The following is an 18,686-nucleotide window of genomic DNA, read 5'->3' as shown; positions in this document are numbered from 1 at the left end:
GCTAGAGTTTATGATTATCAATGCCCTTTGATTCTCCTTCTCCTTCTAACTACTGAATATTTCTCTGCTCATTAATACCAGTCTAAGAGTGGGAAGGTGAAATGCTAATCAGCCAATTTGGCTAATTGTTAGATGCTGCCATAATCTTTTTTTTTAAGTTGAGGAAGGGAAAAAAAAGTTTGAAAAGTTGAAATCTTTTACTAAATTGTTAGCTGTAGATTTCTGAACTTTATGTCACTTTCCCTTTCTTTGCATAGGTACTCAGATATGTTATTTTCAGTAAACTATTAAAGAGAAAAAAATAGATAGTAATTCATTTGTTCTCAATGTCATTCTATAATTTCAAATTGTAGAATTTTTAACGGTCAGTGTTTAGAAAAGCTTAGCCTCCAACAACAACACTAGAAGGAGGCTTGAGGATTTAACAGTTGAGATTTTAAGTGTAGCTCTATATAAATAACTGCACTGCTAAATGGATTTGGACCAATAGGGAATTAACTTGGAGAAAATTACTTGAGACTCTCCTGTCCTCTGCCATTGGTAGACATTACAGGACCCTCCCTAAACCAAATAAGGGAAAGAGGAATGTTCTGAGCTGTAAGAGCACTAAGAATAAAACTGAGCTGTCACAGATAAGATTACCTTCAACTCTTTATTTCATGTTTTCTGACATAGACCCCAAGATCTGTAATTATCTTAGAGAAACTGCGGGGGCTTAGACAGTACTTTTTAGTTTCTTTGGCTTTTGGGTTTTGTTGTGGTTATCGTGTTGTTGTTCTGACATCCCCCCCAACCCCCCAATCTCTTTTTGGGGCTGGAAGATCTGTGTGTGTGTGTGTGTGTGTGTGTGTGTGTTCCTCTAGAGTGCCAAAAAAAAAAAAAAAAAGTGCTGAAGAGTCCCCGGGTGATGAGGCTATTTTTGTTCAAAGCTGATACTTCTAGCTCAGCCACAAGTGCTGCTTGGAAAGGGCTTAGGTTGTTTCCAGGGGGAGAACTCTGCAGAGAAGAGGCAAAGTTCAACAGGACAACAAAAAAGCAGCAGAGAAACAGCCAGGATAACGAGGAGCCCTCACGTTTAAACATAGAACCCTGACCAGAGTTCTCGAATTCCGAAAATATTCTGCAAAGTGCTTCTTGACAGAGAAATTTTCACCTGACTTTTACTTGCTACGGCCACCATGACTGAGATCACTGCTGAAGGTATTGCTACTATTTTCCAATAGTGTCAACTAAAGAAAAAAATGTGTAAATTGACAGCCACATTGACTGGCAAAGTGTCCATGAAAAATGTTGCTTTGAGGTAATTGTCTTGTTCAATGATTCCATATGGGATTTGGGAGCTGAGAGGCTGCCAGATCTGTTTGTTGGGGGAGCAAGAAGAGATTTCTCTGAAATTTTGCATGTGGAAACTGTTCTCTGCGATACCAAAGGCACCATAATTTAATTGTTGTCACCCACACCTCTATAAATAGCATGGTCATGTAACGTGATGGCTGATAACTTATCTAACAAACTTTACAAGGCTTGCAAGGGCGGAGACCACGATAAACTTAAAACATTACATTTAATAGTTAAACTTAAAATAATAATTTTGAGCATTTCTTGCTTTATGTTAAAATGGAGATATTACATCTGTTTTTCCTTTCCAACTAGACTATATAAATACACACATATTTAAGGCTTACATACAATTTAAGATTTAAATGCTCCAACAAAATTGGTATTTAGTTATTGATAGATACACAGACATAAAGTTTTGAATGCCACAAATTCATTGTAGATCAATACAATTTAAAAAATAAGGAAATTAAGTGTTCGAACTCTGATTCTTTTCATAAACTCATTCCTTTTTTGCCCTTTAAATGTTGGTATCTGTCCTTATATTAAATAAATATTTTCTGTTAATGCTTCTACTGAAAATTACATATTTAATTAAAATATGTAATTTCTTATTATTTGACCAGGGTAGCAAGTTTTACGTACATGCATACATACATATATTTCTCGTAATAAGGGAACACTTTCAAACTAAGGCATTTTGAATACACACACAATCTGATTCTACTTAGGGTAAAAATTTGGGAGGTGGATCTAAAATTTGCTTCTGACAGCTGCAAGAAAACCAGACAGGTGGTGCTCTTGACAGTTTCAAAGTTAAATGCTATACTGGTTTGTTTCGAATCAGACAACTGAAAAATAGAATATGTGGTTTTTGTCTTTGGGGTTAAAAATTAGTATGAACACAGCAATTGTGGTGGATATTTTCATTCAATATTTGTAAGAATTATTCTACTGGTACCTTCCAATAAGAAATTTAGAATGGCACCCCAACTTAGTAACAACAATTACTAAGAGATGTCTATGTATTAGGTGGTTTGTTCAGAATATCATGTATATTTACTTAATTAAACCTTATGCAATAAAGTTTATTAGGTATTATTATTTTCATTCCAAAGAAAAAGAAACTGTAAGTAAAATGTTCTGTGACTTGCTCAAGACCACAGAATTGCCAAGATTTGAAATGAGCTCCCTTAAATCTAGTTTGTATTTTGTCTGTTCTGTAAGAGGATATGAAGTTTATTCTTTACCAATTTTAGTTCAGAATTTGCCAACTAAATCTAAATAGCATTTTTTTCCTATTCCTTATATATTCTATGTCACGTGGCCTTCGGTTTGTCTTAAAGAGAGCTGTCTATAAAAACCTCTTGCTTAGCTCTGCACAAGTTATTAAGATACCTATGATTATGTTTCTCTGCCTCTGTTCGGGGCGCTGACTGGCAGCTGATTCAAGTTGGTCATTACCAACTTTTGCTAGTCTGTGGATGATGCTCTGTAGACGTTTGCACTTGATTCATAAAAATTTTTTAGGAGAAGTTTTGATTTCAAGTTAAAACTTTTATTTCTGCCTTTTTGCGATTGGAAGTTTAAAGGGAGCTTGAAAGACTTGACGTTTTTTGTTTTGTTTTTAAATTGAATTAGCAATAAATTGAAAAGGTAAAAATAACATCTAATTCCTGGATGATGGTTATTTACCACTCCCTGGTCTTAACAGTTCATAAGACCTATGTCATGTGAACATCAATTATGTACTTTTTTGACCTTTTATGGAATGATTTTTTAATAATATTTCTCAAATTAAAATTTGACTGTGAACTGAATTTATTTTTTCAGGTGTAGTACCATAGTTATTTTCTGTGGTTATCCGAAGTTTTTTGCACAGTACTTTACTATACACTTTTCATTTTGCCTTTGTGATTCTCACTTTCAATGCCCTAGCTACAATAACCTTCTTCCCATCTTTTAAAAGGGTGCACTTTATACAGATCCTTAGTACAGGCTATCCCCTAAGCCTAGCAAAGTATTTTCTTTCATCTGCTATATTTCTTTGGCAAATACCTTGGACAAATTGATGAAATGTAAGCACTATATCAGTAGCCTTGTGCTATCTACCCCTATTATATTTCTCATCCATTTGGCACAGAAAAAGCAAACAGTCTATAGCCCTCAAGAAACTAAGCCCTAAAGCAGCGCCTTAGGAAGCTCTAGTCCACTATCCCACCTCAACTTTTAGAAAGACCAGGCTAATACATAATATATGACTTTCTCATGGTCACTGTAAATTAGGGAAGGTCTGAAGATATAATTCACATCTCCCATGCATAATTCCAATGCTTGGTTAACTATAGTGCATGTTTACCTATCAACCCTACTGAGTTCTTTATATAGATTTGCATTGCATGTTCCAAGTAGATTACTTTATCCAAAGGAAGAAAAGAAATAGTGCTTCATATAGAGCATAGTTTCAGGTAGAGAGCAATAGTTAAACTAGAATTAGTTGAACTATTTCTTGAACACCAAAAGAAATCAGGGAGAGTCTCCTTGATTCTGGTGTGATAAATAAATAAATAAGATAAGTGCAATGATGATGATAATAACAACTCACATTTATTTAGAAAACAGATGTTAAGCACCATATTAAACTTGTTATATGGTCATTTAATCTTCAGGGCCACAAAAATTAGAAAAATGCTCTTATTATTGCTTCTTATAGACTAAGAAGCTGAGGTTCAATGGGGTTAAGAAATTGCCTGAATTCACAGAGCTGTATAGTATAGCCAGGATGCACATCCAGCTCTGACCAGAGTCTTGTTGAGGATGTCCCCTTGCTGTGTGTGAGACTGATAATTAACTTTGTATCAATTAAGTGGTTCTTGAGGGGCCCACACTGGGCCCATGTTACACTGTGTAGGTTAGATCTGACCCCAGAATGAATTAGATTCAAACAGTGCAGGATTTAGGGCTATCAACATTTCTCTGCCTTCCTTCCAGAGACTCAGTTAATCCTAGGCAAGTGCCAAAATTAGTTTCCTCTTCTGAGGTCCATACAAATTTTCAACAACCAATTGTAGCTTGTTATTTGACAGTATTTATGCCATGCAAAAATATCTCTTAAATAATTTTGACAATGAGGTAAAATTCAGTTAATTCTTCATAGATTTGTTGAAAAGATGATGGAGGCTTTTTTTTGAAAGTAAATTTCTTTCAGGTTGATGTGAGGGTACAAACAACCAGGTCAAAAAATTTGATTTTGTTAGGTAGAGTCCCTCTTGTGGTTATGTCCTACACACAAAAAGTATGCCAAACACCCCCACCCTATGCCCATTCAGTAAGAGCACCCCAACCCTCTCCTCCCTCATTACCCTTCCCCTCAAATGGAATTAAAATAAGTTTTTCCCCTATGTGGGAGTGTATCAGATCATCTATTGGCTTTGTATTAATATAGAATACATTGGATAATTTCTTTTCCATTCTTGTGATACTTTCCTAAGAAGAATGTGTTTCATCTCCATCCAGGATATTACAAAAGAGGTGACATCACCACCCTTTTATGGCTGAATAGTGTTCCATGATGTGCATGTACCACAATTTGTCAATACATTCTTGAGTTGATGAGCTTTTAGGTTGTTTCCACATCTTGGCAATTGAGCTGCTATAAAAAATCCGGTACATATGTTCTTATGATAAAATGATTTCTTCTGGGTAGATGCTTAGTACTGGGATTGCAGGATCAAATGGGAGATCTAATTTGAGATCTCTGATGATTCTCCAAACTTCTTTCAAAAGAGGCTGTATTAGTTTGCAGTTCCGCAATAGTGTAAGAGTGTTCCCTTAGACTTTTTTAAAAGTTGGTAAAATATATTACGTTTTCAAATTGTCTATTAATTGATATACCATTATTTTATTATTTATAATAATATTTGTATTAAATGTGTTCCGGGGTACCAAAACCTCCAAAATATAAGAATATATACATTTTTATGTAACAGACTCAAGTTGGTGAGGCTCTCATCTATAATTAACTTTGAATTTACTAGAACACTTAGAAAAAGGAAATTCTTAAAATGTTAGAAGACTTGTGTAAAACCCTTAACTTCAAAACTATTATATAACCTCAGGGTTCAGAAGCAGAGTTATTGTGTTATATATAAATTTTTTTCATTCCTGTTAGCTGAACTTCACTTTACTGCTTCTGTAACAGCAAACCTATGCGAGAATTTGATATTCAAAATTTAGAGCAAAAGTATTCATTTATTTTGCATATTGTGTTGCTCCTGAAGCACAAGAGCATCCATTGTTGTTTTCAAGAAAAATAGATCAAGAATTCATAGCCAGACAACAACTAGGCACAAAAGCTAGATGGTGAAATTAAAAGGAGATCTAACCTACTTATCTCCCAAGCCAAGGGTAGCTACTCTGGCCTAAGTGGAGAGGGTGTGGGGGTGAAGGAGGATGTAGCAGTAGGTTCGAGCCCTAATTGCTTCTGGGTTATGTTCTCCATTCTCCCAATCAAGAAAAGCGTTAAGACTACATACAGATAAAATATCACGTTCAGTTCTAGGAACACATTTTAAAAATTGACATTGAAAAGCCAGTGTACTTGAAAGAAGAGGATTGTGGTGTTGAGACACACAGTTAAATGAAAGGATTTTTGCATGGATCATTTAAGGGGAAGATTGAGTTTTTGTATTATGTAGCACTTAAGGGCAATGTTTGTGACTCATAGATAAAAGTCTGGAAGATACAAAAAAGGCAAACTGTTGGCAAAATATAAACAAAACCCAACCAATCATAAAAATGATAACTAGAACTGAACTTCTGACTAGAAAAAGAGAAAAAATGAAGGGAGGAAGGAAGGAGGAAGGGAGGGAGGGAGGGAAGGAGGAAAAGAAGAAAACAGAACAGAACTTTTAAATTTCAAGAAATAGAAGGCCAGGAATGATGGCTCACACCTATAATCTCAGCACTCTGGGAGGCCAAGGTGGGTGAACTGCCTAAGCTCAGGAATTGGACAGCCTGAACAAGAGCAAGACCGCACCTCTACTAAACATAGACAAAGTGAGGCAAGAGGACTGCTTGAGCCCAAGAGTTAGAGGTGGCTGTCAGCTATCATGACTCCATGGCACTCTATTCAGGGCAACAGCTTGAGACACTATCTCAAAAAAAAAAAATAAAATAAAGTAAATACAATAGACCATATTATGAAAAAAGAAAGAAAGAAAGAAAGAAAGAAAGCAATGAGAAATATGCTAAAAGCTGCACCATAATATGTGGCAGGCTATGGAAAGCTCTATAGTATGGGCAACCCGGTTTCTTTAAATAAGTTACTAAAAACAAGAAAACTTATGGAATAGATGAAAAGAAATATAAAAACAAATTTGACAACTCATCACCATGTATGGAATTATTGGGTCATGATTCAAACAACCTTAATAAAACTCTGATGAGATGAAAATTTAACGCAATCTGGATATTAAACAATTTTATTAAATGATTATGTTTTTGGTAGGATAACCGTACTGTGGTTATGTTTTAAAATTACTCATTATTTAGAGACAAATACTCAAATCTTTATGAATGAGGTGATATGCTGTTTGAAATATGCTTCTAAATAATACAAAGTAGCATAGATGGCATGCAGATGGGTGGGGTAGGGTTGGCTATGAGTTGATTATGTTGAGGCTGATGACGTGTAGATGAGGTTTCATTATAATATTCTGTCTACTTTTGTGAATATTTAAGCTCCTCCACAAGAAAAAAATTAAAAAAAAGAGCAGAGTTGATGTTTTTAGTAAAGTAAATAACTTTTAATAAGCATTCCATTTTCATAAATACATGGGTCAGTAACTCCACCAGTCACCCAATTTATTTGTGAGTCCAAATCACTAACTAAATTGAACAGTGTATTGTTATTGACGTGAAAACTGAATGTGCTTGTATTAAATAGAAGGATTTAGAAATATGCTTTAAGTTTGTAAAAGCAGACTAGGAAATAATCATTTTTCCAGGTCCTGTGGGGATCTGGAAGGTTAGTTTTATATCATTTCTCAAAAGTATTAGTGAAATTAATCGAGACAGTAATTAGAAATAGTTAATTTATGATATGAGTCATGGGAACCCTGGAAATTAAAAATCCTTAAGAGTCAATATGACACAAGAAAAAAAATGATTCTAAAAAGTGCTATAGCCAAGAACATTGTGTCTATTGGCAGGGTATTAAGTGCCAAGCTTTTGCATGAATATCACAGAAATTCTCAAAGGCAGGTATCACATAAACCTTCAGTCTGACTTTAAAACTTCTCAGTCTTCTTTATTGGCCAGATTGATTTTAGGAAAATAGAAGAAAGGCAGGTTATGAAAACCAGTACGGTATAGCTCAATGAAAATCATATAGAAAAGGTACTGCAGAGCTAAGGGCCAAGCATTAAGAAAGGCATTGTGCTAGAGCTAAAAGTACATGCAGTCTAAAGTCAGAAATGGGAATTCAGGCACCTGCTCTGCCGCTCACTGGTCAGAGTCTGGGGAGGATGACCCTTTATGTGGAGGGGAGTGCCATTAACGAAGGGGTCAATCCTGATTAATTGATTATAATATGTCCAGAGGAATTTTTCTGTTTTTTTTTACAAGATCATGCTAGTTGACAAATTAAGTTTATGTTTTTTTAATAGAGCAAAGAATCCACGATGCGAAGTCTGTAGTGCAAGTGAACAGAACATAGAGCTTTGTAGTGTTGGCTCTTCCTGGGATCCAGTGAGAAGATTTTTCTTATAGACTTCCTTATTATTTACAATAGTGACTATTTTTTTCTTCCGCTATAAGCACATAGTAACCCATGGCAAATGTCCTGTTTATCAGTTTAAATGCTTCTTATATTTTTCCTATTTATTTTTGGTTTTCATTGTGACTGTAATTTAAAAACCATGCTACTTTTACAATGCAAAAATGAATTGAGGCTATTCAGCTATTATACTAAAGGCTTAGGAATCCTGGGAGACTTAAAGCTTCCGAGGCTGTTTGCATTAATTTTTAATCGGTTAACAATATTTAATATGAGAGAAACATAAAACAGTGCAACTAAGCAATTTTGAAATCATCTACATTGACCTTTGGGTTGAATATATCAATTTGAAAAGAGAACGCATGGACGGTTAAGACTTTCCAGTTAAGCTTTTGGTTTTATAGTTATGCTTACTTGGGTATTTCAAGCTGGCATTAAAACATTAATATTTTCTTTACTTTCTTTTCTTCCTTCAAATAAAAAAAGCTCCTCTGGGAACATGCTTAATATATAAAAAATGCATATTATCTAATGGAACACATTTTAAAAGAACAGAATAGGGAAAAATCTTCATCTAGAAATTATGCATCAACATCACACAATAATCTGAAGCTTGTGTAGATTAGGTTCCATTTAAGTCAAGGGCAGATTTGTCAAGGTTAAGTTTTTTCCTCTCCCCCTGTTCCCACCTTCTCCAGATAGTGTGAGTTACATGCATGGTTCCTAACAGGAGGTGCTTATTTGAGTGTCACATAAACATGTAGTGCCCCAAGTGAGGGTTATGCAGAGAGAGATGAACTTCCTGGTCTAAAATGGTGGTAATTTTCATCTTCAAAGGAAGCTAAAAAGAGCATCCTTGGCAAATGTGCAATGAATCGAGTCCCGTTCTGCCCTCTAGCTCTGTGTAAGTTATAGCCTCTAAACATCAAACATCTCCACATCTCCAAGCCTGGAGTCAAGCTGTCAAATACACACAGCATTTACAATTTTGAGAGATCCTTTGGTATGCAAATGAACTGCAAACTCCATCTCCTGTACAATGACTTTAAATATTACATTGAAATATACATGGATTAGATATTTTCTAACTTGATCTCAGTGACAGAGACTGAGGCCCATGGTTTCACCTGAGTAAATTACAGATAAATCTTTTAACCTATGAGAGCAAAAGAACAAAGACAATTTACATTGAGCCACATGCTCTTTGCAGGGACAAGTGGATTTCATTCAGGCAGCATGAAGCTGGAACTCACCGGGACAAACTGCTTTTACCCTTGCTGCTAATTTGCTGCTTCATTCTCCCCTCCCTGGCACAAAATGCTGAAGAGTTTGAGAAACACAAAGGGAAAAAAAGACTCTAAGTATTTCAAGCTTGGTTTTGATAATGTTGAAGGTGTTGATGACCTTGTGGAAGTAAGATGATCAGTTTCCCTTTGTATAGACTTTCCAAATACATTTTTAGCAAGGTTTCCCTGGAAAATTGGTGCCTTTAAAAATAAAATCTACATGTGATTAGAATTTTCTGTTTGAGGTAGACACTTGATATAATGTCTGTAGAAATGGCAGATATAAAGTGGCATTTCTTTGGCATTCAGTGCTGGAGCTGTTATTTTTGCTCATGGTTCTTCCTATTTAGCTTATATATGATTGCCTAAGGGATCTAGTATGGCAAAATGCCAAGCTTGTGAATTTAAATCGGTAGAAGTATTAGGCATGTTTAGAAAAGGCAAAGTACCTCTGTCAGAAATATAAAATAAAAAATTTAGATTCTGTGGTTTAATTTTCAGTCTGCATGTGTATTATAAAGCAGTGCATCATGGCTGAGGTTCAGATGTATTCAAGGCTTTAGCACTTACCCTGCGTCAGGCTGACTGCCAAACAATGGGTATACAGTGATAAATAATACAAGGTTCTTGTCTCCAATACAGTAGACTGAAAAGCAAGCAGCACAGAGCAAGGAATCAGGACGAGAATGAAGACCGGACAGATTAAGTCACCAAACATGTGTCTCTAATCTGGAGTTGCCAGATACAACCCATTTTCTTTCCCATTGCTTTTCGTGCTTCTTGGATACTACATCCTTTTACAAATTGAAAGGTTGTGGCAACCCTATGTTTAGAAAAGTCTATTAGTGCCGTTTTCCCAAAAGTATGTGCTCATTTTTCTCTGTGTCACGTTTTGGTAATTCTATCAGTATTTCTAATTTTTATTTTTTATTTTATCTGACATAGTTTTCTGTGATGTTTGATGTTACTATTGTTAATTGTTTTGGGGCCACACATATCATGTCCATATAGTAGGGTGAGCTTAATTGATGAATATTGTCTATGTTTTGACTGCTCCACCAACCAGCTCTCTCTCTTTGGGTCTCTCTCTCCCTCTCTTTGGGTCTCCCTACCCCCAGAGACAAAGAAATATTGCCATTTGGCCAACTAATAACATTACAATGGCCTCTGAGTGTTCAAGTGGAAGGAAGAGTTGCATATGTCTTAAACAGTTAACCAAGTTGTGAATGCAAAGGAAGAGTTCTTGAAAAAACTAAAAGAGCCAATGAACTCACGAATAATAAGAAAGGGAAACAACCTTGTTGCTGAAAAGAGAAAAGTTTACATGGTCTGAACAGAAGTTCAAACCATTCCGAATATTCCCTTCAGTAAAACCCCAATCAAGAGAAAGGTCCTAAAACTCCATTTAATTCTATGAAGGCCGAGAGCGGTAAGGAAGCAACAGAAGAAGTCTGAAGCTAGCAGAAGTTGGTTCATGAGGAAAAAAGCTGTCCTCATGATGCCACAGTGCAAGCTGATCCATCAAGTCCTGATGCAGAAGCTGCAACAAGTTACGCAGAAGAGCTAGCCCAGATCATTGATGAAGGTGGCTACGATCATGTTTCAATGTAGATGAAACAGATTTACAATGGAAGAAGATGCCATCTGGGACTTTCACAGCTAGAGGGAAGTCAATGCCTGGTTTCAAAGCTTCAAAGGACAGGCTGACTCTCCTGTGAGGGGCTAATGCAGCTGGAAACATACAATGGAAGCCAGTGCTCATTTACTATTCCTAAAATCCCAGGATCCTTAAGAATTATGCTAAATCTATTCTGCCTGTGCTCTATCTATGGCACAACAAAGCTTGGATGACAGCACTTCTGCTAATAGTATGGTTTACTTAATATTTTAAGTCCACTGTGGAGACACACAGACACAAGATTTCTTTCAAATTACTACTGCTCATTGACAATGTTCCTGATTATCCAGGAGCTCTGATGGAGATATACAAGGAGATTAGCATTTCATGCCTGCTAACACACTGTTCACTTTGCAGCCCATGGATCAAAGACTAATTTTGAATTTCACATTTTACTATTTACATTTTATAAGGCTGCAGGTGCCATAGATAGTGATTCCTCTGATAGATATGGGTTAAGTAAATTGAAAACTTTCTGGAAAGGACTTAAACCAATTTAGATGCCATTAGGAATCGTCCTATCTTGTAGGAGAAGGTAAAAAATATCAATATTAACAGGAGTTTGGGAGAAGTCGATTCTGTCCCTCATAGATGACTTTGGGAAGGGAGTTAAAGGCTTCAGAAGAAGAAGTGGTAGAAACTGTAGATGTGGTATAAATAGCAAGACATCTAGAAGGAGAAGTGGAGCCCCAAGGTATAAAAGAATTGGTGAAATCTCATGATAAAACTTTAACAGATGAGGAGTTGCTTCTTATTGATGGGCAGAGAAAGTGGTTTCTTGAGATGAAATCTTCTTCTGGTGAAAATGCTGTGAAGATTGTTGAGATGACAACAAAGGTTTTAGAACAAAGATGTCCAACTTGTGGCCTATGGGCCACATGCTGATTTTATAAGGCCATTTTTTTGTTTTTCTGCAGTATCACATATTATAAAAAGTATGCATGGCCTTTTTTTTTTTCTTGCTAATCAGCTTTCCATTAGCATTTGTATATCTAATGTGTGGCCCAAGACAACTCCTATTCTTCCAATGTGTGGCAGAACAGAAAAAAGGTGGCATGTACCTGATAGAACATTTCCTAAATGTAGTTGGTAAAGCAGTAGTTTGAGAGGATTGACTAGAATCTTGAAATACATTCTTCTGTGGGCAAAATGCTGTCAAACAGGATCACATGCTGCAGAGAAATCTTTCATGAAAGGAAGGGTCAAAGGATGTGACAAACTTCATTGCTGTCTTACACTAAGAAATTGCCACAGCCACTGCAGTCTTCAGCAACTGCCACCCTGAAGGGTGGGTATCCATCATCATAAAGCCAAGACCCTCCACCAGCAAAAAGATTAGGACTCACTGAATGCTCAAAAGATTGCTAGCATTTTGTTCAGCAATAAAGTATTTTTTTGAGTTAAGGGATTTATATTGTCTTTTGAGACATAATGGTCTTGACAATTAATACTCTAGAGTATAATATAAACATAGCTTTTGCATATTCTGGGAAACCAAAGAATTCATCTGACTTGTTTCTTTGCAAAATTCAGTAGTCTGGAACCAAACCTGCAATATCTCCAAGGTTTTCCTCTATGAGTGATGATGCTTAATTTAGCTAACCAACGTCATGTTATTCTTTATAAATATTATGATTAGTGAGAACACTCTGAAACCTGCTGAAAATAATTTTATAATAAGTATGAAAAAACTCCTTTTCTTGAAACTGGAATTTGCAGTGCCATAACATTGTTGGAAAGGTGTAATGGTTGGCCAAGGAGTAAGGAGATCAAGAGTAGGTTTGATCAATGCAGAGATGAAGGGAAAAGAGATAAGGGGTAAGTGAATTTAGAAGTCTGTGGGATAAAGCCTTAGGATGACTAAGGTACAAAGTTACCTCACTAAGAAATTGGGTAAAAATAAAAAAAAATAAAAAAAAAGAAATTGGGTAAAAATCTTAGTTGAAATGCTCTGTTTTGGGGACAGGTACTCTATTACTATAATATTATAAAAGCTGTGTGTTTCATGTTTTTGATTTATTTTAAACTAGTCATTTATTATAATCCTTAGTTCCCTGTCATTTCGTCTGAATGTTCTCTTTCTATTTGAACTTCCACTTATAATTGTCATCCCATGTATGCTACTCTGAGTTTTGTCTGTGGAGAACACCATTTCTAATTTGTGAAGAAATGATACCAATAGAAAGGCAATCACTAAATAATTTTCTGCAGGTTAACAATGAGAAATTGGGTATTAAAGAATAACTAATTCTATTGCCAGTGTTCTTTTAATTACAAGAACTAGTGTTTCAGGCCAGTGGTCTTAAGAAATCCTGTAAAAGCACTGCATTAAGCACTGTAGCAAGGAAGGAGGGTTTTTAAGAAGCTGGAGAAAGTCCTTAATCAAAAAAAGGGTGGAGGGACATGGGCCATAGACCAAGGCTCAGAGTTGTGACTAGAAAGTATTGTAGCAGATATTACTACATTAAAGAAATAAGTTGGCAGAACTCTCTAGAGACTTTCTTTATAGTGACTGAGAGTTATATTAGAAATAAAAAAAGAAAGAAAAAGAAATAATAGTCCTGACAGTCCCAGAACATTTGGGCTATGTCTTGAATTAAGTGGACCAGGTTTAACTGCTCAGTTTCTGCTCAGTCCCAGGATTTGAAGTGTCTTGTAGGTCCTGGCTAGAATGCTTCCTTATAACCACCATTTAGCATGGATCCTCGCTTTGAATGACCTAACTTCTCAATGCCCAGGTATTTGGAACGCAGTATTTTATCTACTTCAGGTGACTGTAATTGATCTATGGATGGAGAGGAGTAAAATTGCTGACACCCTCAATGATATTCACTCAGCTAACAAATGTATATATGTATGTATTTTCAGTATTTGTTTTTTCCAGTTACTGTTTCAAGCCGAGAAAGAGAGAGAGAGAGGGAGAGAGAGAGATATTCCTTGATTTCTTGTCCTCAAATTTAAAGTAGGCAACATATGAAACAATGAATCAATGTAAAACAAATAAGCAAATCGACTGTTATGAGATAGGACTATCAGGGAAATCTGAGAAGCTGGGGGATAGAGATTTTGTTGATCAGGGACTGACATAAAGGAGTCAAAATTAAGTTAAAACTTGCAGGATGGTTCTAAACAGAAGGACAGATCCCCAGAGGAGAAAATAAAGAATTACGTTTTGCACACTATCCCTAAACTATGAAAGTTCAAGGTTAATTGATTTAACACAATTTATTTTTTACTAAAAACTTTTTACTAATATTTTAATCTTGGACTGTAGATCAAAGCTGGATAAGACACACTCTATTGGCATTTGGGGTGGAAAAAATTGTTGTGAAGATCTTCCCCTGTGATTGCAGAATAAGTAGTATCTGCCAGCACCTCTCAGCACAGTTTGGGAATACTCCCAAACACTTTCTTACAGGGACAAGAAAGCATACCCCAGTTAACAATAAGAAAGTAAGACAAAGGTGAGAGGTTAGTGGTAGTTTCCAAAGAAATGGGATTAAATACTCAATTATGAGAAGTTCTTATTTTAGCTATCTTTCAGTTTCAGTTGGAAATTATTTTTATGACAATAAAGGGGATTTGAATCTAGTCATTTATCAATTTAGAGTTAGTTTACTAAGTACAGCCATCTAATTTGATGATCAGAAAATTATTTGGGATGATAGAATAAAATCCTTACTAAAATATAATTATATTTGTTTTGCCACTATAGTTACATAATTGAAAAAAAAATGATAACTTAAGGAAATATAGGGCAAAAATGTTCACAAGCTAAAGGGAATGACATATTTTCCCCTTAAGAAAAATCAATGAAACGTGATAGCTTATTTTCTGTGTCCTTGAGCTAATGAGTTGAGAAATGACAGCATAAATTGAGGAAAGGCACAGGTAGAAGCAGCTCTGACAGGTAAATGAACAGAGAGCACTTTGCAAAATTGGTTGATGCAGGTTTACAGATGCTAAACAACAGCCTGAAGGTGGATGACATTTCTTTTCGCGAGAATAACTCCATCCTGTGCCATGTTTAACTCTACAAGTTTGGTTAGAGTACCTCCAGAGTTTCTTAAATCCTCTGCAACAATACCTCAATGACAAACGTGTTTTCAAATAATTTATAAACTCACTTAAACTTAAGTAACACTCAACCAGAAGCCAACACACACAAGAACTCTAAAAGTGTAAGAAGAATCAGGACGCTGGTGATGGTTGAATAATCCTATCTCATTTGGTTTTCAAGAGACCAGCTCCCTCCTCAGTTCAGTCATCACAATTAAAAATTTTCTTTTTGGTAAAATGTAGATCTTGAAATGTATATAAGTCACACATACATTTGACTTATAAAAAACACAGAGTTTGGGGCATTGACCCTGTGCAGTCAAAAAGCTTTGTATAACTTTTGACTCCCCCAAACTTTATTAATAGCCTACTGTTGACTGGAAGGCTTACCAATAACATAAATAGTTGCTTAACACATATTTTCTATGCTATATTTATTATATGTTGTATTTTTAACAATAAACTATGCTAGAGAAAAAGAAAATGTGTTATTAAGAAAATCTTTAAGGGAGGGATCCTGGTCGTCTTCACGTTGAGCAGGCCAAGGAGAAGGGAAGGGAGGGGCTGATCTTGCTGTCTCAGGGGTGGCTGAGGCAGAAGAGCAGCAGAAGCTGGGGGAAGAAGCAGGGGGTCAGGAGAGACAGGAACACTCAGTTTATCTTCTGTTGAAAAAAATGCGTGTCTTAGTGGACCTATGCAGCTCAAACCTGCGTTGTTCAAGGGTCATCTGTCTTTATATATCATTTACTAAGAGGTAATGGAGTTGACATCCACATAATCAACATCCAGATCAGTAGACTATTTCTAGCACTTCAGAAGCATGACTTTCTTTGTCCACCCAATGACTCTCACTTGGTGTCCCTTCCCAATGAAAGCTCCTCTTTCGTTACACTTTCCTCACCAGGCAAGAACTACTTCACTTTTTTATGGTGATAATTTCTCTCCTTTGCTTTATAGTTTTGTGACCTCTATATCTATAAACAATAGTTCATTCTCCAAGTTTGTTATATATATAAATGGAGCTACCCAGCATATATCATCTGTGTTTTGCTGCATTGGTTCAATATTCTATTTGCAAAAATCATCTGTGTTGTTGCAGGCAGCTACGGTTTATAATTCTTATTTCTGTGCAGTATTCCATTGTATAAAATTCACTGTGTATCCATCAGATTTTTTTTCTTAGAGGGGAGAGAGCTATCATGAGCAGTACTGTTATGTTCATTCCTGTTTTTGATTTCATATTCTATGATTCCATTATCAATGTGAACTCAGTTTGGTGGCACTGTGTTCTATAGTTAAAAAGATACGTTCAATCAGCGTGAAGAAGACACTTTGCTGGCTCAAATTGCCTAACCTATGTACTGTCATGTAAATCTCCCTGAAAAATGTAGGAATAGGGTGACTTCATGGCTATCTGTTAGAAATGCCCCACCTATTTTTCAGAAGAAATTGAGCGAGTCCCATGAGATATATAAAATGGGTATTGGAGAAACAGGAAGAGAATGAGTAACATCCTGAAGACTTATCAGTGGTAGAAAGTAATCTCCCATATAGAGATAAGCAGCAGCTCAAAGATTGACATGTACAATCAGTCATTAAAAATAGATTATTCAACAAATATTTATTAAGTGTCAGGTCTCCTCATTGCCAACCATTATGCCCAGTGCTGGGCCAATAGCAATGAAAAAAACAGTCCCCAGTTTCACAGGGTTCCTGCTGCTGTTTGAGCAAATCTGTCTGGTGTCTTGAATCCTCATCAGCAGCAGGTTCTGCACCTCCCTGTCCTTGCTAGTACTTGTGAGCGTTGCCAAATTCTTGCTTATTGGACCTGGTCATTCTAGGATTCCTGGTACATTCCTTTTCAATTAACATAATTTAATTAGAGTTCACTGCTGGGCTTCCAGAGTTCTTTTTGCTTGCTTTCTCCTTTTCCTCTCTATTCCCATGTTTCATACATAGACAGTTGGTATTACGCAAATGCAGACCCGACATAGCTAGGTTTCCATTCCTGCCATTCCTGCTTTTAGATCAAGATGTCCTATCTTTAAAGGCGATCACTTTCTTTACCCATTTTTGGTTAGTTTTGTTACCTTAAACTCTCAAAAATGATCCTATTTCTGATTTAGTAGAAAGAGGTTTTGTTGAGGTAGAAAGCTTAATTCTGTCTCAATGGGTTAGACAAGAAGGATTAAGAGAATTTATAAACACTTGTATCTTATTACCTGTAAAAGTGAAAATTAAAAAAAAACTTTTTGTGAAAAATTTTGAAGAACATGGGCACAACAGATCATTCTTTTTTGTTGATTTGGGTTAAAATATAAGAATGCCTGTAACTTTGTGGAGATAGTAATTTCTAGAAAATTCCAAATAAGTCATACCCTCCTTGATCAAAAGTTCTCAAAGTATGTTTGCAGGCCAACAGCATCAGTTTCATCTCGGAACTTACTAGAAAGGCAGATTAAGATAAACACCAGACTTTCTGAATGTTGAAGTAGAGGAGGAGAGGGGAACCTAGAAATCTGTAATCTAACAAAGCATTTAGACAATCCTGACACATGGTAAAGTTTGAGAACCATCCCCTAGTTAATTACAAATGACTTTTTAACAACTCTCCACCTATACTTCCCATTGTATTAGAAATAGAAATGTAAGAATGCATATAAAAATTGCTGAGATAACAACTTCGAGAAAATTCCACAGGAGTTGCAGAAATAAAGACCCAAATCAACCAGGTGGCTTCAAATTGCCATACAAGGACATTCTTTTCTTGATAAATTGGATAATGTGAAATAAGATTCTTTTCATGGTCAAATACAAAGAATGGAGATGGAGAAAAAAAGTCATAGAATGTTAGGAAAACTATTTTCCTGGGGAAGAGTGAAGATGGGTAGAGGCCAAGAGCTCGAGGTGTGCATATTAGACACGTTAACTCTTCCCCACTCATCAATTCTGGGCTTCAGGAGTTCTTTTTCAATCCCATTCTCTCTGTCTGCAACCTTTGGAGTCTTCATTTCTTGCTTTCACCTTTTCCTATCTGTTCCCATGTTTCTGACTCTAAGCTCCCATGATTTCATTTATAAACATCTGTATTTAGTAGATTGTATTTTTCAAAAGAGACTGAGCAAGATTTTCCCATTTCAGATGATCTTCTTATAATGTGATCTTGACTCTTCTTCCATGGAGAGGTGAGGTCTATATTTTTCCCCTTGAGCCCAGGCAGATATGTGTGACAACCTCATCAAATAATGTGCAGTGAAATGATTTCTGAGGTTAGATCATTAAAAATGTAAGATATGGCCGTGTTGCTTTTTCTGGATATTTGCTTTCTAACCAAGTAGGCTGAGGAGAGGCTTCCACTGAGGGGAACCTAGACCTTAGGTCCTAAACCCATCTGAGCTTTCAAATGAGCCATCTGGAAAATGGATCCTCCATTCTCCTGTTGAGCCACCCTATGTGACAACCGTGGAGCACAGACAAGCCTCCTGCAGAACTCTAACCAAATAAATGATTGCAGTTATTTTAGGCAACTCATTTTGGAATATTTTGT

General features: G+C 36.1%; 1 protein-coding gene across 13 annotated transcripts in view; it reads left to right on the top strand.

The window, feature by feature from the left end:
- Positions 1-862: 862 nt before the first annotated feature.
- TRDN (triadin) overlaps positions 863-18,686 on the top strand; it is a 403,216-nt gene continuing 385,392 nt past the window's right edge. For all 13 annotated transcript variants that reach the window (XR_008380232.1, XR_008380234.1, XR_008380233.1 and 10 more), the window contains exon 1: positions 863-1,200. Coding sequence is in view for 10 of the 13 variants with exons in the window: in XM_053592195.1 (XP_053448170.1) it covers positions 1,179-1,200 (22 nt within the window). In the remaining 3 variants the exon portion in view is untranslated. The remainder of the gene's footprint in view (positions 1,201-18,686) is intronic.

Source organism: Nycticebus coucang, chromosome 5 (genome assembly GCF_027406575.1).
Source record: "Nycticebus coucang isolate mNycCou1 chromosome 5, mNycCou1.pri, whole genome shotgun sequence".
NCBI lineage: Eukaryota > Metazoa > Chordata > Mammalia > Primates > Lorisidae > Nycticebus > Nycticebus coucang.
This window is presented reverse-complemented; position numbering and strand designations above follow the sequence as displayed.